This window comes from Simochromis diagramma, unplaced genomic scaffold (assembly GCF_900408965.1).
Source record: "Simochromis diagramma unplaced genomic scaffold, fSimDia1.1 OVJJ01000463.1, whole genome shotgun sequence".
Classification (NCBI taxonomy): Eukaryota; Metazoa; Chordata; class Actinopteri; order Cichliformes; family Cichlidae; genus Simochromis; species Simochromis diagramma.
In genome coordinates, this window is record NW_024386941.1 from 975,130 (window position 1) to 1,001,626 (window position 26,497).

General features: G+C 40.4%; 2 protein-coding genes across 7 annotated transcripts; one reads left to right on the forward strand and one right to left on the reverse strand.

Annotated features, from left to right (window-relative positions):
- The first annotated feature begins 208 nt into the window (after nucleotides 1–208).
- sertad3 (SERTA domain containing 3) lies at nucleotides 209–7,257 on the forward strand. 6 transcript variants are annotated; one of them, XM_040037861.1, is made up of 3 exons: nucleotides 683–1,283; nucleotides 3,578–4,253; nucleotides 4,949–7,257. In XM_040037861.1, the coding sequence occupies exons 2-3, from the start codon at nucleotides 3,582–3,584 to the stop codon at nucleotides 4,979–4,981; spliced, it is 705 nt and encodes a 234-aa protein (XP_039893795.1). In that variant the 5' UTR covers nucleotides 683–1,283; nucleotides 3,578–3,581; the 3' UTR covers nucleotides 4,982–7,257. The 6 variants fall into 6 exon arrangements, with proteins under 6 accessions (XP_039893794.1, XP_039893795.1, XP_039893792.1 ...); XM_040037858.1 differs by having other exon boundaries at nucleotides 688–1,101; nucleotides 1,210–1,283; nucleotides 3,578–7,257; XM_040037859.1 differs by having other exon boundaries at nucleotides 688–1,101; nucleotides 1,215–1,283; nucleotides 3,578–7,257.
- Nucleotides 7,258–8,867: 1,610 nt separating this feature from the next.
- On the reverse strand, nucleotides 8,868–24,587 carry kcnk6 (potassium channel, subfamily K, member 6). Its single transcript, XM_040037856.1, has 3 exons — nucleotides 24,042–24,587; nucleotides 16,214–16,606; nucleotides 8,868–10,370 (listed from the first exon to the last, which is right to left on the reverse strand). The coding sequence occupies exons 1-3, from the start codon at nucleotides 24,355–24,357 to the stop codon at nucleotides 10,129–10,131; spliced, it is 951 nt and encodes a 316-aa protein (XP_039893790.1). The 5' UTR covers nucleotides 24,358–24,587; the 3' UTR covers nucleotides 8,868–10,128.
- Between the last annotated feature and the right edge of the window lie 1,910 nt (nucleotides 24,588–26,497).

Consider the following 26,497-nt stretch of genomic DNA (forward strand, 5'->3'; position numbering starts at 1 on the left):
CGATGACCCCAGCCACTCCCCCACCCTGACCCTTTATTTTGGAGAGACTCAAATACATACATAGATTTTTTTTAAATCCCCAAACTTTACCCGAGACTAGGGAGAACAAATAACAGAACTGCATATTTTCAGTGTGTAGAGTTATGATTAGGCTTGACAGGGGGGAGGACTTTAGTTTTATTTTGAAAGCCACAACCGGAACTTACTTTATATTTCGAGCACGTCATGCTTCTCAGTGCAGAAGCAGAGGAGCAGCTACAGCTGTCCTTTTAAAGTTGACTATCTGGTTCTTCATGTGACTGAAACTCGGGTGTTACAATTAAAATCGAAACCATAAAAACATAAACGCTCGTGATCTGGGGCAGTAGAGTGGGGCCTTCACTGACGGTCGCTTTCAGGTAAATAACTCTCATCTGCTTTGAAGAAGACTGATTCAAACTAATTAATTTTACTGGGCTTAAAATGACCTTTGCTGTGTATGACAGGTACATGTGGGATCCATACGTATTTTCCTTTTCATTTATTCTTTCTTGTTTTGATTTTTCAGTGCCATGCTCAGAAATGTGTAGACATTTATGTGTATACATTTTAAAATTCTGAATTGGATATAAAATCAAATCTACTGGAATCATTTCAATCTTAAAAGTCTAGCATTTAACTTAAAACACAGATGAATTAGTACTGAATTTTAAGTTTATTCAGCAAGTTTTATTCCAGTTTTCTTCTTCTTTTAATAAAAGAGTCTGTACTAAAGCCAGTATAAGGACTGGAATCCAACTTCACTTGGTGATGTAATCATTTAGGAATTAGTGCAAAGGATATTATATAATAAGAATTTAAACAAACTGGTAATTGCAGCAGGGGTTAATTTACACTATTTCCAAGTTTAATAAATGTAAACTTTAGAATATATTAGCCGTACAGCTCGTTTAGCGTGTATTTAATGCGTTTCGTACATGGAAACTACTCTGGTGGAATGTAACGTATAAAAACTCCATTACCCACAATGCCTTCCTATAGCCAACCCCCAACTCTGAACCTCTTGGTATGAAACTCAAATCACGGGCGGGAGAAGGCGAAGGCAGACTTGAAGCTAACGACGTAAGAGCGTTTGGGGATTTTTAAATTAGAACAAGAGTTTTAAATCGATGTTTAATCGTTAACTTATTTATGAATGAACCGAGTAAAACTTAAGGGTAAATTTGCCAGTTCAGGTCGAAGCGAAGGCAGCAAAAGCATTGACGACTAAACTCACGGCGGAGAGACGGGAAGTGATTCAACAGGTTGGTTTGCTTAAAACAACTCTTACTTTCCACATGTGTTTGATCGCGAACTTATTGTTTGGTGGGCTAATTAAGATCGGTTTTAACTCCGTTCAGTCGATTATTTCGGCTGTAAGTCGAATTAATTTGTATTTTTACCCGATGGCCTCGGGCGAGACTGTTTCCCTCCTACGCGGTGAAACCAGAGTTACAACCCCCACTCTCCATTTAAAGTACCCACATTGTTATGCTCATTTACAGGCTCACCATTTTAGTCTGAGCTCTACAAGGGCAGGTCCTGAGATTGTTTTAACTGTTATTTTAAAAATCCATGTGTTTCCAAACTTTATCCAGGGGTGTAGTGTTACGGATCGTCTCATTAATTTGCAGTCTTTTATTAAAAATGCTATTTGGTGGTGTCGCGATTCCCACACAAGACTGAGACATGGTTTGAAAAGCTGTTTTACACCTAGATAAGTTGTTTGGATTATAAAAATGAATAGTCTAGTTTAATGCAGCAGTTTTCTCCACTGGCCTAGAATTTTTTACAGTAGTCAAATGTAAAGGCGAAAGGCTGAGATTCTTCGAAAATTGCCCCACTTTTTGCATCTTAACAGGCATCACCTGGTTTGTAAAATCAGTTGTGGGGTAAACAAAAAGCTTAAAAAAGGAAGCCAGTCAGAATTTTTAGACTCCTGTATTGTTATACCTGACAATCGAAATGTATTTTATGTACTAGTAATTTAACTGTAGTAATTAAATATAAATTACTTGCAATTTTTTGTATTGAGATCGAACTTTGTAATTAATTAGTAGTTAAAGCTTTAAAATACATTTACTGGAGTAAGTGCTTTCTTTAGGCTTGCCCCTGTGCCGTTATCCTTCAGCAAAGGGTACAGAAAAATCAGTCACATTTATAGGATTTATTTTATGATCTTATAATAACTATATTATAAACTAAAGAGTTTATCTGCATACAGATAACTTTAATTTTTGCTTCTTCTTGATTTGCACAGTAAACTATCTCAGCAGATATTTTGATAAAGGATATGGTTAATTTAGTCGGTTTGCTTCCGACGTGATGTGAACAGCCAACACACTTTTTACTGGGGACATCAAGACGGGGACAGTGGTTATGTTGAACCCTGCTAGTTACAGAAACCCTGTATGTCCATATGTAAATATAAAGGTGAGAGGCTGAGATACTGCACTCTGTTTTGCATCTTAACATCGTTCGGGCATCATCTGGTTTGTAATATCATTTTTGCGGTAAACAAGAAATGACACCTTTTGTTGTCTGGCACATTTTTTAAAAGTGGGGTGAATTTAAGCAGATCTTTCGCAGGCTTGTGGTTTGAGTTTGTTTGTTTTTTGTTTTCAAACATAAGGCCCGAGGGCCAGAATCGACCTGGCCAAGACTCCAATCTGGCCTATGTCCGGTTTTGGAAAATGTGAGGGTGGGGATAGATTGTGTAAATTTATTTTGGTATATGGTGTAGTATTACTAAAAAAATGATTTTTTTTCCCCCCCACCGTCTACTTTTGAAATTATTATTAGTTGTTTTTCTCAGTGGGTTCATGGGGAGAGAAAATAGAAATAGTCTGTGAATAAATGTGAATGAGCAGTGAGCTACTGGAAAATGTTCTGTAATTTGACACATTTATTTATTCGTGTTGACAGATTTGCTACAGCAGCATTTCTTTGTCATGTAGAAAAGCTGAGGGGAGGCGTGCTGGTTGAAATGTCACTTTTTCTTACAGTAAACGTCTAGTTAAATATCTTCACTTCTACAGAAGGAAGAGTTTTGCTGGCTCGGCCCATTTAACTCATTCACTGCCATTGACGTCTATAGCCGTCAATTGCAGTGAATGAGTCAATGGGTTTAACTCATTCACTGCCAATGGCTGGCAGTGAATGAGTTAAGATCAACGTGGCTCACAACCATAATGAACTTGGCATCCCTGGTCTAAATAGTCTCTGTTAGTGAAATTCAATCTTCACAAAAATCCTACTAATTTCTCTAAATATTTACTGTCTTAGACCATATATCTGGTCCTCAATTGTACCTTTTTTAATTTAAAATACATTATAATAAATAAATGCTTACCACAGCCCCCAAACTAAAACAAAATCCTGTAGTTCTTTTTTTATTGATGAATGCTGGTCGATTACTTTGTTGGTGGTTGCAGCATTTTGATATTATTCTTTTGCAGCTTCAGTTTTTGAATTCAAGTGATTCTAAATGTAAAAACTACAAAATATGACCTGTGATATATTTATTACAACCCAGTAACATTTGTGCCTTATTTTGCAGCTTGATGACGATGATGATGCCGAAGGGGCAGAAGCGCAAACTATCAATAGAGGAGGAGGCTTCAGACTATAGAGCTCCCACCTGGGAGAGCCAGCAGCAGTTTCTGCTCACAGTTTCCCTCAACAAGTATCAGTTCTCCCAGCAGCTACGTGAGCCCAGCCTGCGACGGTCCGTCCTGATAGCCAACACCCTGCGGCAGATCAGCCTGCAGATGTCTATGGTGCCATCAGTCAACATGGAGGTGTCACAACCTCCAGGTATTGCTTCATCTGCACTGACAGCAAGTATTGCCGCTGCAGCAAAACGTCATTCTGCTGTAACGGTTGACAGCTGCTCAGCTCTGGCCACCTGCCCCATGGTTTCCTTAAATTACTCACCAAATTCTACTGAAAAGACAAACTACTCGAGTGAATCAAATTTCCATATCAGTATAGAGGATGATGAGGACTGGGGATCGATGTCCACTGATACTGATTCATCTCTTTCAGCTGTCATTTCCTCTATTCTTGCCGCACTGGACTCTACTATAGACGGGAATCCTCAGCCAGCTCCACGGATACCCCTCAGGCCCTTGGAGAACATGTCCAAGCCCTATGAGGGAAGCGTGGCCTTGGTAAATCACGGACTCAGAGATCCCGGTGACTGCAGGGAGCAGCAGGAAGACGGCAGCATGGAGGTAATGAGGTCCAGCTACCTTGGGGATTTCACTGTGGAGGACTTGTTCCAGGATATAGACACATCCCTGGTGGACATAGACATGGGAGTGATTGGGCACAGAAGCACTGAAGGTGGACACACAGCTGGGGATGACCTGTTTATGTACCTGCCACCTTTCTCCCCCCACTCCCCTTTCTCACCACACTCTATAACACCCACCTCCCAAAATGCCCAGCCTGCTCTGATTGGCCAGTTGGCATGATGAATACAAGGCAACACTTATTATGTATAGTGACTGTTGTAAGCCCCCTAAGAGCTGTCGACCGCCTTTAAAACAGTATCTTTGGGTTAACTGTGGAGCGACTACTTGTTTAAAAAAAACATTTTGTGAAATGTTGTGGCCCTCATTTAAGAATTTTGATGTTGTTATTTTTGTGTATGAATTTTTAAATTCAGCTATCCTTTACACAAAACTACAGCGCTCCTAAAGTCCTTTAAAGGTTCTTTCTTTCTTTAATTAAAATCCTGTGTGCACAGGCTTTTTTTAAAAATGTGCAAACAGGACAAATAAGTCGCTGGACTAATGTTAAAAAAGAGGAGGAAAGAAATCACCTCACTGGACTTTAAGGTGTCTGTACAACACTGAGGAAAAATAACAATTATGGATTTAATCCATTTTAAGTACAAATTAATGGTTTGTACATTACTTCGCAGTCTAATGATGATCCCGAGGGGGCAGAAGCATAAACCCTCCCCCTCAATCCAAGTCTGATGTACCCATCTTCACTCCCCACCAGCATCTGCTTCAGTCTCTTATCAAATTCATGTGAGGGGAAGGAATTAGCTCGAGCATCTTTATCATAAACTCTGGTAGAGTTTATAAAAACGGCTTGCGTGCATGAACACCCTTCACTTGCCGTCTGCTCTGTCCTCTGTCGATCATTACACAGCCTTTAACCGCGGGGACAGGTGAAGGTCTGTGCACTGTCTCAGCACAGCTCTGCCAGTTAATGTTGAGGACATTCAGGCCTGCAGTGCATGTGTGAGCTACTGTGTTTTCAGTAAAGTTCTGGGTACATCCACATTAATACAATTTAGTTTTAAACTGTAACCTTAACTGTGTTTGGACCTAACAATCTCACCGCTATAGAAGACGCCTAACACTGAGAGTTTTTAAAAATGCAGTCTGAGCTTGGATTTTTTTTTTTTTTAATGGTCGGCGGTGATGGAGCAGGCAGACATGCTTGTTTTCTAATGTGTCAGAAACGCGTGTCTGCACGGAGATCTTTTTCCTTTTAAAGGACCATTTTAAGATTTGCATTAGTCCTCGGTGTGCCTTCTTTCTCTTTACACCGACGCAGGCTCGCTCAGTTTACCTGAGCAGTCAGCATGCTAGTTTAGACGAGTGGTTCTCAAACTGCGTGGCATTGACAACAGGGTGAAAAATTCTAATGAAACTGATGTTTTTTTTCCCCTTTGTTGGGTGGAGGAATACGTTTGATGCTGTTGCACTGATGATATGCACCTTGTATAAGTAAAATCCAACTTTTTTTTTTCTCCCCCCCTTTGTTATTTGTTGGGGATTGGGGTGTGTTTCTTTTTTTTTTTGGCTTCTGAAGTGGGGCATGCCATAAAAAGTTTGAGAACCACTGGTTTGGAGAGATTTATAAAAACTGCTAAAACAATCAGAATGGAGATCATTTTCATTTAAAGTGTTAGTGTGGATGTAAGAAAAGGCAGCTTTCAGTCATGCACTGGTGTTCATCCATGCAGCGATTTGACTGTCAGAGCAGCACATGAGACGACTCCTTGTTACCACAAATGTAAAGTGTGAGCTCTGAGATTTGATTTGACTGATATTGGATGGAGAGGATGGCTGAAACACTAATGTTATAGGTCAAATCTTCAGTAGAGAAATCACTTAACCTCTTTTTTTTTTTTTTTTATTAATGTCAGGATTTCAAACAGTAGAAATGGGCAGGAATCAAAGATTATCATCAAAAGTATTGATCGGGTGGATTGGCCAAAAGATGTTCACAGAAACAGCATTTAGTTCATTAACAAAATAGTTACCGCGTTTGGTGGATTTTGGCGTTTCACGCAGAGACTGAAAAGCGTGAAAGCAGAATTAGTCTCGTCTGAAGAGTTTCCTGAGTGCAGCTGTGGCTCAGGAAATGATGCGACAGATGGTGGTTGTGAACCGCTCTGTGCACTGTTGTATTTTAGTTTTTTTCCTTTAAAAAGATGTTTTAGAGCCTTTACAGTACTGTGATGATATACAAAGCATCCTCACCCACTCAAGCGTGACAGTCCAAAGCCACTGGTCACGTCACCTCGGGTATCTGCAGCCGTTATGCAACAGCACTTTGTTGTCCAGATGTATTATTGATCAGGTGATTGAGTCCAGATGGTGCTGACTTCCACGCTGTGAGCAGTTCATGAATCAGTAGGTCAGTTTCTGCCAGGTTTAGCAGGCTTCACTTTCTCAGTGGTTTCTTTTGTGGCAGTTTTGTCATAATATCGATTTATAAGTTTGTTCAACTAACAGTATTTATTTTAGAAAAGGTGACATTGCAGGGAACAAGTTCATTTTCAGTTCTGTTAGATGTTACTGTAGGAACATGTAGGAATTTATACCAACTTTGCTAAAATACCCGACGGGATGAAATGTTTGAGGAAGCACCCGCAGTGCTGGTTTTTGTATTTTTATATCCAGGTTATGTATTGAAGTTGCTTTCTATGCATACGTCCTTTCTGAGTAGCTGGCTTGCAACTCCAAAATATTTATGAATGACTCGTTTTGTCAACAGTGAGTAATTTATTATCGTATCACACTGACATATTACTAATGGTATATTAAAATACCGTCATGGCAGTTGTTTTATTTACTTTTTTTTCTCTACGCTTTAGAGATTTGTAAGATATGTTTTAAAGTGTAGGGCAGAATGCCCAGATACTGTGTATTTTTGACAACCTGTTTACCTGTACTGATGTTTCGTAATAAAATATGCAACTGTGTAAAGAAAAAAAGACTCTACTTTCATTATCTTTGTGCATCACATACCAGAGTATTTTTTATGTTAACCTTGCGTAAGAGTGCAGGGAACTTGTCATAAAGAAACCAGTTTGGACATGATAAGCGACAGTACTCAGGCTGTGGTGTTTAAATGCCCGACACCAACAACCACACAACATTCAAAGTCTCTTGAATATCTTTTGTTCCATATTCTCATGCTTGAACTTCAGCAGGTCACTATAACCTCGTCTACATGCCTTGATGCAGGGTATCGAACTCCAGCTCTTGAGGGCCAGTGTCCTGAAACTTAAATGTGTCCCTGCTGCAACACATCTGAATAAATTAGGTCATTAGTAAGACTATAGACCTTGACTGCATGCGGAGGGGGCAACCTCTAACTACTCAAGTAAATTAAAACAAATCTAAGTGTTTGGAAAAATGTACTTTTATCCATGTTCATTCACTCATGAGCTGCTGTGACGTGAATCAAATGCCCGAATTGCCACCTCAGCATGCAGTCAAGACTCTACAGTCTAGACCTAATTTTATTCAGGTGTGTTGCAGCAGGGACACATTTAAATGTTTCAGGACACCGGCCCTCGAGGGCTGGAGTTTGACACCCGTGCCTTAACGCATCGAGCTGCTGCCGTGCGATTGGCTGATATTTGCATGAACAAGCAGATGAGCAGGTTTACGGTACAAAGTGGCCCCATGAATGCACATGGAAATAAGATTATGTAAGCTGGCCAACTACCAGTTCAGCATACCAGTAACTGAACTTAAAATGGATTCTAATGCATTCACACACTTCAGTAAAACACACACTATACCCAAAAGGAAACTGGCACAAATCCAATGTTTGGCTTTGCTCTCACTTAAACTCTGAGTGAAACAGTTGAAATGAAACTAGTTGGGCATTAAAGCAGACCTGTTATTTTCATTTCCAGCATCATATTTTCCACTTTGACCTTTACTAAAATAGCTTTGCATGACTCTCAGGTCAAAAATAAACTTACCTTATTCTAGGCTTTGGTGCAAACGCTCAGTTGCTTTAACACAAGGGTGGCGGAACTCCAGACTTCAAGGGCTGGTGTCCTGCAGGTTTTAGATATCATCCTGGGTCAATACACCCGAATCAAAGGATTAGTTGATTACCAGGCCTCTGGAGCACTTCAAGACATGTTGAGGAGGTAATTTAGCCATTTAAAATCAGCTATGTTGGATTAAGGACACATCTAACACCTGCAGGCCACCATCCCTTGAGGCCTGGAGTTCCCCACTCCTGCTTTAACTCATCTACCTTAAGTCAGATGATTTGGTTTTTGATTGGCTGTCCCTTAAAAAACAGGGTTGAACAGCAGACAACACAAAACAGCTTTTAGCTCATTATTTGCACATATTAATCTTGCACCGTTACACACGTAAAGCTTTTAAACATCACCCTCATTTAGTAGCATCCAACCTTGTAACAGTAAGGCAAAATAAGAATCAGTTGTTATCCTTTAAATAATGACTTGAGGGTTTTTTTTGTAACTTCTACAGTTCTTATATGTAACATTTTAAGATTCTGAAAAGGTACAAATGCTGTGAATTGAAGAATAAAAAGACAAACATGGCAACATATTACAAAGTTTCTTTAATTTACAACTTTTCATAGTGAATACAAGCTACATTTTACTACACTACAACACACACACACACACAACTTATTTTACAGTATTGGATAACTTCACTACTTTTAACTTTACTGTTCACATCAGTTTTACTATTAAAGTGCATTTCAAGTGTTTCTCTGATGGACACCATTCCAGATGTTTGAAGTCACAGATGTGGACAGGTTTGTTTGAAATTTGGTTCTCTCTTAAAATTATTCACCACAATTAAACGCTCAGTTTTATTTATCTGGTGTCATTTTCTTTTCTTCATCCTTTGTTCACTCCCTCCATTCTTATGTTGAACATTTAAAGACATAATTATCAATATGTTGCATTACATACAGGCAGACGCTAGGGGGCAGCAGCATAAAGCAGGAGGTAAACTGCTCATCTGTGGCTTCCTTGTTCTTCATGACCTACCCACATAAAAACGACTACTTAAACAATGTCTGATTAAATAAGATTCCCCTTAACGCTCCTGCTGCTTCAAATACTCAATCTGAGGTAATGATCTCAAGCTTTAGTAAGTTTAATTTATTGCAGTTGTGATCATTTGTGGTGTAAAGATGGAAAGGTTCAAACTAGCTCAAGTCTGATCAGTGCTATGAACATAGATGGATGGAATAAGTGGGAGGTGTTTTGACCAGGAAGAAGAATAAGGAGATAAACAATGAATGCACCCACATAAAAAATGTAAAATATTCAGCTTCAGCACAAATACATTAAAGACAATATTTGTTTGTCAGTGAGACAAACCTGTCGCAGAAAAGCAAGAAGAACAAAGAGGAAACAAAAAAAACCAAACAACAACAACAACAACAACTAAACTGTATCAGAAGTTTTAGGCCGAAGCCCATCATGTGCAATCCTGACTGTAAACAGCACAGTTACACTGGTGTGTCAGAGGGAGACGTTTTCCTTTTAGCCTTGGTTGGGAGAATCTGTCCCTGTGTGCAACACGAGGTGCAATACCCACTCCTAAACTCTTTGGTGGCCCTCTATTTCTCAAATACTCAATCCTGAAACTCATCTCAATCCTCCTTAATGTTTCCTCCACTGGATTTTTTAAATGAGTTGAAAAGGAAGAAAATAACCAAGAAGAAGGGAAAAAAAGAAAAGAATTCAGAATCAGCCCACCAAGTCCTCATGTTCCATCAGTGGTTCAAGACGTAAGGATTTGTGAGAGATGGAGCTTCTTTCCCTTTTCTCTCCGTCCTCACAGCTCAGCCCCTGTTGATGGTGTTGTAGGACACCTGTGATCCCGGCTCAAGGTGATTGCTGGCACCCTTTTCTGTCTGCCTCTGGGGACTCTCGCCGTGATCCACGATGGGCTCTCTGTCCTCATCCGGGTCAGAATCTTCACAGCGAGGCAGCTGTAGCATGGTAGTCAGGCCATGCACATCAGACATCTTGTGGAAGGTGCGTAGCAAGAGGTACATCATCATCAGACCCAAGAACAGGTACACTGGAGACAGAGAGAGAGAAGCCAGGAGGGAAGGGATGGATTTTTTTTTTTTTAAATGTAAGGATATTTAACAGAATTTGACTGGTGATTAATTTCGATAAATGTTTCAGCCTTTCTGCTGTGGCTCCAAATACCACATAAAACCACATGTAGGTATGCTCTCTTTGACTGTGCTGGTGATCTGTTTATTATGCAACACTGAGGTTGGAAAAAGCAATACTGCAGCAGGTGTGATACTAAATCTATCAGCTTATGAAAACCAGCAGGTTATGAAAATGTTAAAAGCTCTTTACAGCTTTTAGGCATTGGTAGACTACCAGTACATGCAACCACAAATAGCTGTGTGGTGCATTATGTGCAGAATTTAAAGTATATTATTTGTTGGTATTAATTAAAAATAAATACTACAAAGATGCATGGTTACTTTATGATCTTAGACAAGCAAGAAACTTAAAAACTCATGTAGCTGGTAAAGAGAAAATAAGTCCGAATACACTTGACTAACAACCAATTTTTAAACATTCATTTAACCAAAAGGAGAACAAAAGTGCCCTCAAGGTGGCAAAGGTGAAAATAAAATCTCAACCTTTGTTACTTCTGCTCTGATTCTTGCGAGCGCCTTAAAGAAATCCGTGTGGTTTTACTGTGTAATGTGTGCATTAAGTGGTTCACAGAGTTCAGGCCATGAGCAGCAGTCACTCACAGCACAAGCAGGCCAGCTCTAAGAAAACATCATTCGATGTTACAAATGTAACGCATGTTTCATATGAATTAGTCTGACTAGGAGTTTGAATCTTGTTCTCACAGACTATAAAACTCATCATGGTTAAAAACAGCAGCTGGTGATGAGTTTAAGATTGGTTTAAACTCCAACCTTCCCAGAAGATTTACCTCTCACTGTATCTGTGTAGGTTGCCAGTCATTCAGGTTATGGTAGTTTTATTTAAAGGCTAGCAAGACTTGTTTTTTAGGTTCGGGGATTCCCGGGTATTTATTTGCAGTGCAGTGGAAGAGCCCTGCAGCAGTTGGCGAGTTGTTTTGACTTGTTCTTACTTAGGCAGCGATCAGTCTCTTCAGTTTGCAAGTTAATAGGGTCAAGCTGGCAGCTACGATCAGTTTGTGATTATAGATGTTATCGGTATAAGTTGCCAAAAGGTTGTGCTTATTGGTGCAAACTAACTCAGACTGATTGATTCCACATACTGGGAATCAATCTGTTTTTAAAGTAGACAGCAATTACTTGCAAACAGTCACAAATCAGAGAGCGATTCCAGTCAGTCACTGTGACTGTTTGGAGAAAGTTTGTCTCCCACCAGGCAACCTGTACATAAGGTTAACAAGGTTGTTCTTCTTCAACTAACCAAGGTGCATATTTATCCAGCATGTCCTGGGTCTGTCCCAGGATTTCCTCCTACTTGGACATGCCTGACACCCAAGTATGAGGGTATTAGGCCAAACTAAGGTTTTGTTTGCTCTAGAACATCGTTTCTACAACTTGACTGCAGTCGACCAGTCGATTGGACATGATTTGGAAAGGCACGCACACAGAATAAGTTAGCAAAAACTGATGTATTCAACTGTACAAAATACGTTTCAACATGTCTGAAGCCTTTAAATAGCATAGCTTTATAGTACACTTCATTGTACGTATTGCATTCAACCTTAATTTCACACAATCCTGCAAAGAATGACGTAAATACCACCAGCAGGAGCGATGGAAAACTCATAATTCTCATAATGTTCAAGAAAATGGCACGACGACTGAAAATGATAGAAACGTCTTTGCTAACAGAAAACTGCTTAAGCACCCTGTCCAGAAGATTACCTACTCTCATTTACCACATCCACATTATTTTCTGAGTTATACATAAATATATATAGTTGTGTACAAACAGCATATGTAAAGTGACAGAACACAGTCCTATAGCATGCAAACGTAGGTCTGCAACGCTCTTCAAAGCACCTACACTGCTACCAATGCATAACCATGACAGCATATTTAGAAGGAAGAGGAGCTAAAGTAGTTTTTCAGTTTTCAAAATAGGTTCCTTTTCAATTTTACCACACAGCGCTTCGGCTGAGGAACAATGCATCAGGCTGCAGTCTGTCACTAATCCTCTCCAGAACCACCAGGGGCTGTTTGGGTTAATCTGACTCGACCTACACTGTTATATAAAGCAGCCTGAGGGACAAGAGAGCAACATCGCCGCTCCCTGTGAGCTACTCCACTCGGCCTCCTTCCAACCTGAAGTCAAGGGATTAGCTGTGGGCAACACGAAAGAAAACACAGCTTTCAGCAGAGCTCCTGAGCTCCTCATCAAAATGAAACACGTTAACAGGTGAGATCAAAGGAGTTAAAGTACTACAGGGTGAATTTTCCTTCCTAGTTAAGTTGCTGGAGGGCTCTGAGGAAACTTAAAGAAACTGTGAAATGCTGCATTCTCTCAATCCTGTAAACAGCAGACCTCATTCATCCCAGTGTGTGTCTGTCAGATATTCACTGTAGATGTTCACTCTGACCGAGCCCACAGAAAAAAAAACAGCAAGCCTGCTTTTAGACACAAAGGTCATTCCAGCTCTGACTCAATTACCGAAAGGAAGCCCACAAAGAAGCTGAACAACAACAGCCGACTATGGAAATAACCTCCATCATGTGATAACAGAGTTTTTTGATTGCCAGAAAAAACAGACGGGCATCCAAGTAAGGTTTTAAACACGACGCACACATGCACATTTGACTCATATGGGAATACCCTCCTACACAGCGGTGGGCAATTGAGAAACGGGGACTGTCGTGACAGACCTCAATTCTGCTCATAATTATCTCTTTATAAGCTTATTAGTGCAGCCCTCTCACAAATACCCCTTCCATAATATCATACACTAATAAACATGTTATGGAAATGCACTCTATAAAGAGCACAGTCTTCATTTACTAATAAAACAAACAGTTTAGAAGCTCGACTTTAACTGATAACTGTTAACATCAGCCTGTTAAAATGCTCAGAGAGCCTTAACATGCAGATGTTAAGTGTGTATTGATCTCCACGGTCACCTCCTTATTTTAGCTGCACTGTAAAGTATGGCGAGTGTTGGTGCAGAACGAAAAGGATTTGAATGCATGCACCAGAGTTCATAATTATCCCAATAATTCCAGCGATTTTCAGACACAATTGGGAGATGTTGGTCAAAGTCAGAGAAATGAAAACCCTCCAGAAGGCGAGGCAGCCTTAATGCTCATAAGTAACCTTCAAACACCTGTGAGCATTTATCTGTCATTTTTATAGCATTACCTAAATTAACTTTTATTTCAATGGGTCACAAGAAAAAAAAATGCACGCATAGAATAATAGATTTCAATTCAACTCCATCCTGAAGACAAGAGCTCTTTGTTTCCTATGCTTGGCATGGACATGGATGTCTATATACCACTAAACAAAAAGGTCTTCCGGGGTTACGTGGGCTATAATTACAGCCGATGATTGATCTAAGCACTTACGCCCGACTTCACAGTCTGAGTGCTGTTGCACTTACCGAAGAACAAACGTCAAAGTCAGATATCACTTTATTTTGTTTTTGTGCGATTCTCCTCAAAGTCAGCTCAACTTCAAACGAGCTACACAGAAGAGTGAACTTCAATTTACAATTTATGAGGAACCGCCAACCTGTCAACCCTGACTTGGTAGCGAGAAAAAGGCAGCGAGAGGTGTTACTTCTCACATCAGAGGTGAGAATGAAGACAAAGCCACAAAGGTCAACTTCTGTCAGAGCAGCAGGACAAAAAAAGATTCAAGAGATTTTAATTATCTGTGAGTGTAGAACATATTGCCAATATGTTCTACACTCACAGATCTCAATGCATCTCATGCAGTTCCTTTTATTGCATTGAATCCAGTTCTCTTTAAAAAAAAAAAAAAACTATCAACTTTTCGGCCCCCAGTTCTTCTCTCTTTAATGATTTTTGGAAAGGCCGCCCTCCTCTCACTCTGTGCTTCTGCAGGTGTTTCAGATATTGTGGTGGACCTGCTCCCCTTTACAGCTCTGCAGGCATGTAGCAGCTACGCGTGACCCTCACAAGACAAACCACAGCAACCTCGGCGTGTGCCATGTACCCAGGTTATCAACCATCGCTACCACACCCACAGGTGCAGTGGAGTTTCAGCTATATTCTTAGCCATCATCAACATCAAAGCACAAACACCATGCTGGAACAAATCTCTAATGTTTTATTTTAATTTATGTTAGAGGTAAATAAATGATACCTTTTCTTTTTAGTGCAAGTCACAGGTCACATACAGTGTGTTTGGTGGTTAGTTACAGGAGCTGTCCAGGTTAAAAACCTGGTTGCTCCCATGTATTTACTCATCTTTAGTCACCACAGTTCAAACAATGCGTGGAGATTTTTCAGTAAATAAAAGGTTCACATTCAAAGCACACTGTACTGGATGTATTATTCTATCCATGATTACCTTCTTCCCCACCTCTCTTTGTGTATTTCATTTCACCCTATTCTTAGCATACTACTGTGCAAAATTTTAAAGCAGAGTTCAAATTTTGGCTGGACTGTGTGCGGCATCACAGGCACGCATATCCTCGTGCACATGCAAGTTTTTATACAGAAATTTCAGACATGAATATAATCACCTAAGCACTGAACCCCAACTCAGAAGGTTGCTTTTACTTATTTATGATACATTTACTGTGAGATTAGGACTAAGATTAAAAATGGTGGTATGCAATTTTAAAGCATGTTTGTAAGACCCGACTCTGAGCTTAAACATGCACTGATATGAGCTCTGCTGTGCTCTGGGACATGATGAGACAACACCTTCTTCTCAAACATACAGATAAGCAGTCTTAAAGGAGAGGTGTGTTAGCCTGGGACTGAGCAACTTTGGATAGAATAAATCCACTTAAAACATAGTTTGACAGCTTGCACTTCATCTGTGTTAGCATAAAATCCAAACCAAATAAAAGCTTCACTTTCAGACCATAAATGAAAGATGCAAGCGGTTGCCATACCACCAAATATTAGTTTTGAATTCAGCATCTTAAAACCTCGCTCCTCACAGCCAGAGGTGACCGTATTTGTATGAAAAGGTGGAGTAATACGTTACAGACTAGAGCTAAATTGTAGTAGTGTCTGCTAATCAGTGCCAAGTAATAAGGGGTGCACAGCTGATAGAAATATAGTCTTGATCAAGATAATCATCTTGATATCATCTGCTGTTAGGAATGATCTTCTTGTGGCCACTAGATGAGCTGCAGTTTTCAGCTCTTTGTTTGATTTTTTCAGAATCAGATTATGTTTATCTGTACACAAAGAATTTGTCTGTGTCATTACAAAATTAGCTTTCTTTATGCTTTCTATTAGCTTAACTTAACCTTAGTCTGCTTCCTCCTAACTGTGGTTATCAGCAGTATACTAAGTGGATTCACATCAGTTTTTGTTTTTTTCCATTTTTATTTTATGTTAGAATCCGGCCGATCTGATGATATTACAGATTCATTTCTCTTTTTCTAAGCCAACTTTCCTAACTCTGTGTCCTAACTCAAATTTGACCTGAGCCCCTTACACAGAAATTATACGTGAATTGTTAAGCGTTAATGCCTTATGTTTTAATCACAGGCAAGTCTGACACGATCAATGAGAAAATCTGTGTCTGTGAAAGTAATGTAACATCAGTTTGATTAGAAGCAAGTCCCCCGCCTGTAAGAAAAAGAGCCAAAAATTACTTTAACAATGTGGTTTATCTGAGCTGTAAGCTGGTTCAGCCCGTGGCTGCACATGAATTGAGTGCACTGGATGAATGCATTTCTAGTCTACAAACAAACGGACTCACCCATGACAGCACCGAGATACAGTGTCCTATACTTCTGCTCTGGCTGCATCCCTGGCACAAAATCCCCCAGTCCAATGGTGCACAGAGAGATGAAACAGAAGTAGACGCCATCCAAAAAGCTCCAGGACTTCTCCAACTTGGTGAAGATGGCTGCTGGCACCACAAAAAAGCACAGCACCACCAGAAACAGCAGCAACACAAAGTGGACAGCAGTGGCGGGCCGAGGCTCCAGGCCTGATCGCTGAAGCAGGCTCACCGGAGCGAGGACCAGAGGGTACAGGAGCCTCTGGACACAGGCGGTGAGCACCAGCATGGTAAAGGGAACTCCTAACAAGGCGTAGAAGATGGAGAAAGCTTTCCCAGTGTCAGACAGAGGAGTGGATTGACCATAACCTGGAGGAACAGCAACATGACAAGTTTTAGAGGAAGTGGGAAATTAGATGAGATGATAGAAAAGACACGATAGAAATTGTTGTGCTTTTTTCTTTACTTTCTTTACGAGAGTCATTCAATAAATCTAAATGTAATTTAATTAAAAACATTAATGTAACACTTTAAAATATTTGAGCTGTATTGTGATTTTGCAAGCTGCCATTTCTGGTGCTGTTGAACTGTATTGGATTACAAAAAAGGGATCTTATGTATTTTGTCCTTACTGATATAACTCAGATGCACAAAAACAATATAAACAGTATAATGCAGTCAAATCAGCAGCCTCCACATTGATCATCAGCACACAAGTCAAAACAGCTCCAAAGGTTTCTAGCAAAAATGGAGCATTATAACATTAATGAGTTACTGGACAGCTGTAGAGCATAAAAATAGATTAATGTGCTAATGAGCACACTGATGTTACAGAGTCAGGTAGAGTTATTGGCTGCAACAGCAGCACGTAATTTGCCCCAGACTTTTTAACTTGAAGCTACAGAAAAACAGCAGCTTTAGTCAATGTCAGGGTACCAGTGCTGGTAGGAAGACAATAAAATTCAGACTCCAGCATAAGCAACTCACTGAGGATCTGTCACAACTGCCTACAGGGATTATCTACCAGCAGAAGTGAAACTACTGCAAATGAATCTTCTGCTGGAGCTTTAACCTCGTGGCGTGATATAAAAGCTTTACAGCAACACAAAGGAAAGGAACGAAAACAACAGCTGAGTGCAGTTAAAAGTACCTCAGACTGAAAACACTGACGCACAGAGTACTGACCAGAGAAAGATAAGACCAGAAAGGACTGTATCCTGTAAAACTGTTTATACAGTGTAAATATATATGTAAATAATCAGCCGGGGTGGGGGTTAGGAGGTTCCTTTATATTTGGTTTGTGCAAACAGCACACCATCTGCTGTATGTGATCACAAAACAGCTTTCATTTTAAAATGGAGCTATAAAACAACCATCCAGCCCGCCGCCTGTGCAGAACATCTGTAGCCCTTTAAGTTACAGCTGTTCGAGAAAAAGTCTGAATTCTGCCTGCATTTATTTAAATAGTATTTTCAGCCTGTAAAAGAATGACACAAACATTCCTGAGTAATAAAGAAAACATTATTATCCAGTCCTGCCATAATAACGTTATCCAAATCACTGGCCACATTTGGATGATGTGTTTAAAAAGGTGCTGCCGGGTGTTCAAAGTACAAAGCTGTCTTTGTCAAAATCATCTCCAAAGGACATGGACATGAGCTGTGTGTAAAGTGTACGACTACAAAAACCTGGGCAAATGTTTCTATTGCCACAGACTGGTCCGCTGTCTGCAGCGTGAACGTGGTCACAATGTTGATGAGACAACGTTGATGTGCACGCTAAGAACGAGCACAGCCTTTGTTTTCTAGGGGGTCGTGAACTCATGCTTTAAAAACATGACGTGTTTCTCAAACTAAAGATTTGATGTCACTTTGACTACAGAGCAGCTGAGATGACGACACAATCTCCTGTCAGTTAAACCGAAGCCTTCGGGCGTTTAACAGAGTTCAGCGTGAGCTCTCTTTCAAAGCAAGCACAGGTTCAAGGCAGATGTAGCTAAAGTTACTGTGACGTTACACACACACGCACACACATATGCAGTGGACTATACTCATCCAGACAGCAGCAAATACCATAGAAAGTACCATTTCCCACTTTTAGTGTAAACTGGAGGGCTTGATAACGGACACATGGAACAGTTTATCTCTGCTGATGAAATCTGCATCACTCTGACCGAAGCAGACCGCTCCACACGATGATGCCCAGTGCTGATATTGCCCGTTGGTTTGATGTATTTGGCTTTGATCTGACTTTGCAGTTGTCACTTCAGTAGTTGTCACAAATAGATTACATTGAATTAACACCCTTTTACCCTGTTATGCCTCTGACACTACCAAAGCTCCACTTAGAGCCTCAGTGAGATTATCTGAACTAAAGTTTCTATCCAGGGGCTTATTCAGTGCAAAGGTACACAAAACTAGATAAGACAAATACATTTCAAGTTCAAGTTCAAGGTTCTTTATTTGTCACATGCATATTTAAAGCCATGGCAGGGTCGGAGATAACGTTTCTCATATTTTTTTAAAACCAGCAAAACACAGGAGCTTACAGGCCTGTCTTAGTGTGGAGCTATTGTTCTTTGTGTTCTTTGTATTGCATATATACACACAAACATTAGAAGACTGAATCAAGAATGTAAACAAATCAGGGTAAAAAGTATCGCCCTGTAAAATGGATTTGGGAAATTGAAAATTTTGCTTCTCTTTGTGATCGTTTTCCATGTTTTATGATCATTGCACAGTTATTAGCACCTCGCTCCTTTTTTTGGTAGCTTCTTGATAGCGCTGCAGTTTTGATGTAGATCTGTGGCCATCTTTCTGTCGCACCTTAGTAGTTTTTGTTCCTGGTCACTTTGTCCTTGTCATTTCTGCTCTTATCTTCAATGCTTTTGTGTGTAGTAAGTGTTGCGTCTCTGGGTGTGTGCGCACAGTGTTTGATCAATGATGTCAGCCTCTGACTAGAAGACATGTAAAATCACATGGAAGCTGTTGTTTGGTGTTTAACATCTGACAATATGCCATTTATCCAATGTGCAGTGTAACATTTCATCCACTCGGTCCCAGCTATACCGGCTCATCAGCTGTTAGCTGCCTGCAGACTTTTTAGTAAGTCCCCCTCCCACCTTTGCTCTGTCCAAAAGTTCAACAGTGACACTGACAAACATTACAAAGAACATGAGCTGGAGGTTTTCTCCCTGCTGTTAGGGACACATGTCAGTCACTAAAGCTTAAATCTAGATGTGGTGTGTGGTAAAGCAGGTTGAAATGTTTTTTTTAATTACTCCCCAAAATGTCCACTGATCGTAAAACAAAACAAACTATTGTTGCTTCTACTCAACATACTTGTTGGAGTGAGAGACTATAAATTTCACTATCTAAGTGCATCTGCTGCTTCCTCTTTTTGCCTTGAATTGAGTACCGGCATGTTAAAAAAAACTCAGTGAGATCATAACGCAGCTAAACACGTTACACCATTTAAGGAAGTGTCACCCAGCCTCTGCTGAACACAAAGGGCCATTCTGTTCTGCTTCATGCATGAATTTGCATTTCTTCAGCGATCATGCGCCAGTGTCATTTATAACAGCAAGCCTGTGAATGTGACCGCCTTCGCAGCAGTTTGCCAACACAGCGGAGCAGCAGTGCAATAAGAGCGGCACGAAGACAGCTGCTGCAGATGTTTGATTGTGACATTCGTCAAAAACTGTCAAGCTCAAGTCGCCAACTTGACAGCTAATTTCTGACAGTTTTATCTTAAACAGTTAGTTTACTCTTTAGGTTGGTTATACACACAGAGACACTGGGAAGACTCAAACATGAGGGCGTAGCAGACACATCGTTTGCTCTGTAGTTTGACCTTCGCCCATTATTTTCTAGTCATTGATACATGCATACTCTTTCTGTAACTTTAAAGCTAGAATTAAAATCTAAGTGTACAGGTTTGTATCTAGTATGTCTTTAACATTAATTCAGATTTGCCACCACATCACAAGCTAGTGTGAGACAAAGTACTTCAGTGGCAATATACTGCAATATCTTTGAAGTATAGCACAAAGGGAGGCAATATTGCCATGTTAATATTGAATAATAATGATAATTCGCACAAAGATACAGCAATGATAGATAATTCCAGCTTTTTTGGGGTATTTATTTATTTTTCAGTTACAAAGATATCATGATATATTGTGCATGATTGTTTTGCAACGTATCACAGAGTCACTGGATTGTCTGCCCATACCGTGATAATAACATGTCACGAGTTAATCTGATTCCTACCCCTAGTCTCATCAGAAATACCCTGAGTATTCAATTCAATTTCATTTCATTCATAAAGCAGTAAATCACAACAACAGCTACCCCGAGGTGCTTTATATTGTAAAATAGAGCCTCTACAATAATAGAGAGAAATCCCAACAAGCAAACAAGCCCCTTTGAGCAAGTATCAGTTAACAGTGGGAAGGAAGGCTCCTTTTTAACAGAACCGGGCTCAGGGAGGGGCAGTTATCTGGACTGAAAATCTGTCACAGTTCCTACACTATACAGAGGCACAGCAGTGAGTGTTTAAAACCTATCTGTAAAACACAGTGGAGACTCTGTCATGGTTTAGATCTGCATTTCAGCCACAGATGTTGGCGATCTTGTCACAATTGATGGAATTACGAATGCAGAAAAGTACCATCAGACTTTTATCCACCATGCAGTACCATCTGGAAACAGTCATTCCAAACACACTAACAGTACAAAAAAAAGCACACAAAGCTAGTTTTCCATTGTGTTTTTCTCCATCAGTCATAAGTTGGCTCCATCAGCGCCTGGACCTTAACATAATACATTTCAATTCTACTGTGTATCACATATGGTGATTCAAAGGGCTTCACATGCATAAAAAAAAAAAATAGTCCACATATAAAAATTCAAAAACTGCAACAGATGGATCCCCAATTTTTCTGTCAGGAGTACTGAACAGATTACAGTTTGGCAGTGGAGGAGCTAAAAGGGCATGTTGGACTATGAGGAGACAAAATGTCAGATATGCAACATTGTACAAGTTCAAGTAAGATTTTATATATATATATATGAGTATTTTAACTTTAGTTCTGTAGGATACCACAAGCCAGTGTAGCTGAGACTGGACCAATACACTGTGTTTTATAACACAGAGAGATTTGCAAAACAGTTGCTAAAGAAACTGTAAGCACCAAAGTCCATCATTTTACATAAGTTGGTCTGAGTGGAGAATAACAATTCTTTCTTCCCAAACTGATAACTGCGATACCATGAGGATAGAGTGGCAGTTAGTGGAGCAGCATGACAGAATAGAGCAAATAAGCACTAAATATCCAAACAGGAGCTTTTAATGTCCTCCAAGAAGCCTGAAGAACTGATCCTGGAGACTAACTAAAGAAATTACAAGAAAGCTTGGCTAAGAGAGTTCAGGCTGCGCTGGCGATTAAAGGCGATCAGACCGAATGTTGACTCTCAGGTTCATCAGAATTGTACAAACTCCGCTTTTGCTTTATGCACTGAATTTACATTTATGTTTGCACAGGTTTCAATAAAACATTGCATTCCCATTTTCCTGGCAAAATTAAGAAATAAGGACAGGCTTGAGACTTTTGCACAGCACTGTACTTCACAGCAATTAAAAATCAAAACAAAAAGTATGACCTGAATGCCATCTCATTACAAACCGCCCATCTGGCTGGGCTTGTTTTTCTAGTCATTTTTCTTTCAGCTGAGGTTAATTACGTGGCTGAAACTGCAGCTTTAATCACAGACACGAGAACGTTGTGACAAACATTTTTCCTTCCTGTTACTTAACATCTCAGAACACGCCTTGCTGGCAGGCCCACCATGCACTGCTTTTGCCTCAACATCCTGTTTAAACAGGAAATACATAAAATTAAGTGCACATTGTACCATTTTACTGGGTGTTGAAAAAATGTAGGTAAATGTGCATTTTTAATGGCAATAACTAAACCGGCTGAGAAGCTCTGGAAGCAGAGCGTGAATTTGTACCTCTGAACGACAGACAGCTCTGCGGCTCGGCTGAGAGCGTCCCACAGAGGCCCAGTGTGTCTAATTAAATGTCAAGGGTGTTGTTTTATGACACTGTGTATCCACAGCAAACCTTCACTGGATATTTTCAACAACACGAGGAGCTATTTGGTAAAAATGCATGAAAAATAAAATGAAATGTGTAGAATGAAGGGCTTTTTAAATGCAGGATTTTGTTAATCCATGTTAGTTGCAGGTTTAGCTGCCCAGACAAGGATCGAACCAATCTTTGCTCAAACCTTTTTTCAGCTGAAGTTTTCAATGAATTTTTTTTCCCAGCCTGGGACACCAGAAAACCTACTGATAATGTACAGTCATGTGAAAAAGGAAGTTTTCACTGGTCTCTGCACAATCTGGTCAGAGCATTTGAGCATTTGTGTCAACAATTCCACCAGATTCCCAGGAAGCATGTGGAATTGTTAACATCCCTGCAAACTTACCCCAAGGTCAGACTGTGCAATGCCCAACAACTACATCTGAGACTCCACAGGCCCCAGAGTGGGTGGCTTCACAAAGATGTGAGAGACTGCTAATTATACAGAAAACCTTTAAGTTACTGAATCACTTAGTTTTCTTTTCTTTTCTTTTTTTAAAGAAACAAGAGTCCTTTGAATACTCTTTTTCACATGATTGTATATTTAACTCCCGTGATTGCAATGACACCATAGAATAATTTGCCAAATTTTAAGGTTATTTGTAATGAAATTCTTGCATTGTCACTTAACTTCTCTCATAAAGTAGCAGGACTTAAGAGGAAGCCTAAACCCTCTGTTTTAATGTGAAATGATCTGATCCTACATTTCCCATCATGCAGCAGTATCTACTCCTCTGGTTCTGTCATAAGCTCTCCAGTTATGACTTTAAAGTCTCCAAGCCCATTTCTAACACACGGACACCGCTGATATGAATTTTGCGTGTACAGAATACCATTTTCCCTCCAGCCTAAAGCCTGAAAAACAAAGCAAATATATAAACAACTAAACTAATCGTATCATCAAACACTTAAGTAACTAGCATTTGGTGCAATGTGCTTTATATTTGGGCCTGCAGGTAAGTGAGTCGTTCAAGGCCAGCAGAACACCACAAAGAACCCAGTGTGGACAACCTGGCTGGTCCCACAAAAACCTCTGTGATGTATTCTGCTCTCACCCAGCTGAACCTTCACTTCCTGTAACATCCAGGTCAGGCTGCTACATACCGAACACCGAACAGGTGCTCAGATCGCACAAGACCCACGAATATTTTGGTAACATCACCGATGTATGATAATCAATTTATGATAATCAATTTCCCCTTTTCTTAAATACCTGCTTTCATACTTTCAAAGTAAGACCAGAAATAAATCACACGATGAGGGAATTTCCCTCATCTACACGCAGATTTGGGAATTTTACAGATTTACAGATTAAAAGGAAACAACGTATAGTGGAAACTTTCCCCCCCCTGAGGTCGATACATCGGTTTGCGTTTAGGTCTTAAATAGCTCAAGCTTTGAGTCACAGCTACAACATCCATAACACGTGGCAACATAACTCCAGAAAACTGCCACCTGCATTTAACCCAGCATCGTTTTTGTGTTTCCCTCCTCACACTAAAGCCACAGACGTCCCCTCAATGGACTGCAGACTTTCTTTGGTTCAGCCTGTTTGCAGTTTACGGTAACGCGTAACACTGCCGAGGCTCCACTGTGCGCAAAAACGCCCTCAGGTGTTTCCTCGCCAAACTTTCTTCACACTTTTGTTTGCACTCACCGACAGTGGTGACCAGAGTGTTAGCGAAGAACATGGACGATGCCAGGTCCCAGTTTGAGGTAGCGGAGGCGTTTCTGATGAGGAAGACGCCGTACTTGTTGGCCGCCAGCACTTTGAGCAGAAAGTTTTCGAGGGACGCGGCGCTGACGCAGCTCTGGTTCAGAAACTCCTTCTTCAGAACTTCCATATCATGTCGCAGCTTGTCCTCCATCGGCCGCTCGATGGTGGAGAAAATCAGGGCTCCGAAAAGCAGGTAGATGACATAAAACAATATAAAGCCTACGAGCAACAGCCACGACCTGCCTACTAAAGCCATGTCTTAGGTTTAGTTCTGGAGCTACTCACTCTGTTCCTCTCTTTTCCTCTTTGTGTGAAAACTATTCGGGGGCTGTCCTAATTGAACTTGAACCCCTCCTTGTCACTGCATCCTCCTCCCACAGCAGGAACAGGGGGTGTGTTCAGCTCAGAGTCCGTTGTGCATCCTGGGTCCTGCACGAATCCAGGTGCGTTTATTCGTTTATTAGACTTAAATGATCACATCTTTCCCGTGATACACCCGTCCCTAATTTCAAGAAAAGCCTGAAAAATATTACCACTGTTCTTAAGAATCACCAGAAAAAATAATCTCTGTGCTTGTAATAAAAAAACGCCTGAAAAGAAAGAAAGAAAAAGACAAACTAGAATAATAGCGTCTTTTGGCTTTTGGAATTGAACTCAGGACCTTCTTGCTGTGCGGCAACAGTGCTAACCACTTACAGAACAGTAATACCGTTTTTTTTCTTGCGTATTACGGCCCAAGGTGTTTTTGCTTTTATTTCGCATGTTTTGGGCTCAGAGGAAGTCCACACCCTTCCACACATTTAGCCCTCCTGTGTCCTCCTCTGAATGTGCCATTCAATATTTTGATAAGCAGAAGAAAAGTCATTCTGGATCCTGATGATGATAAGAAGAAAACACCCTATGAAATCCGCTAAATTCTTTCAGTGTTCATAACTTTGTTCAGTAGTTCTTCATGTAAACTGAGTTTATTCTGCCACGGAGGAATTCTGGTCAGTTTCCATGATATCCATGATCATCCCACTGCCTTTCCACAGCATTTTTAATGCTCACATGGACAAAAGATGTATGATGATTTATTCTTGGACTATATTAGAACTGTTTATCTTGATTTAAAATTCAAAATAATCTTTATTTGTCTTACACTGGGCCTTTGTGTGGCACCTCAGTTCATCCTCTATCTGAAAGGTTGTTTTACTACCTTTACCCCTCCCTTTAAGAAAGTTTTTCGTTTTGCTGCTGATCAACTGCTGCTCACTGAACAACACCTGAACAACAGGTGGGTGGAGCTGTTGTGCCTGAGCTGACCAGGTACCGATGTCATCATAGAGAGCCAGGGAGAGAAAAAAACCCCAAAACTGTTTGAAGCATGAGCTTTTGGCTCAAAGGGATTGCTTGTACATTCATTGGTCTTATTTTTCAAAACTTCATGTCTCATCCATCCATCTCTTCTGCTTATCCAATTCAAGGTCACAGGGGGCTGCAGCCTTTCCAAGCTACCATAGTGGGGGACATCCTGGACAGGTCGTGACCATTACAGGTCCCCTTTTATTAAAAGTCCCTTCAGCAGCTACAAGTGTGAGTGTAGTAATTTTATCTCTAAGTACACCATGTTACAAAAACATATAATTTGTTCCATTTGTTTATTTGAATCTATAGAAACTGCAAAAGATAAGGCATAAAATGGTATTTGTGCAACAACAAGGGGATTCCCAAACGGCTCTTGGCCAAAAACTTGGCATATGTCAGCATATGTAGTGTGCAGTGTGGCCATAAAAATTTAAAGAAACTGGACAAGTTAGTCAATGTTTTGGGAAAAACAAAAGTTCAATTATCTGAAATTCACGTCCTTAAAGGGGAAAAAAATCCTGCAAAGACCTGACACAGGCCTGAGAGACACATCTGGCCCTTCAGTTGATCCAGCTGTTCATGAAGCCTCAGCAGAAATGGTCACAGTGTAAGGGAGGCTGTCAAGAAGCCCATCTTAAGGAAGGGAACAGAGAGAAATATGCCAGATTACACTAGAACTGGACTGAAACTGGTCTTATACCGCGATTAAGCCAAATTTAGTCCTAACCCCACCATCATCAAAGCAGCGTGGAATCATCATGACAGAGAACAAGCTGCAAAGAAGCGCTTTGAATGTCCTTCAAGAAGCCTGGACAGCTATGCATGTCATCTGTACTGTATTTCCCACAAATGTTGGACTTCCCCTTTAACTCAAGTTGGCGGAAACTTAACTGATCTGCCGCTTCATGTGAAGGTCAGATGGGAGTTCCTGGGCTGTTCGGCTCTTACCCAGCGGTTACTAGGTACAACAAAACACTCTCACTGTGCTCTGTTTGCTTCTCCTGGAAGTAATCGCTGGCTTGTCTGTGCTGTTTATGCATAAGGCCAGC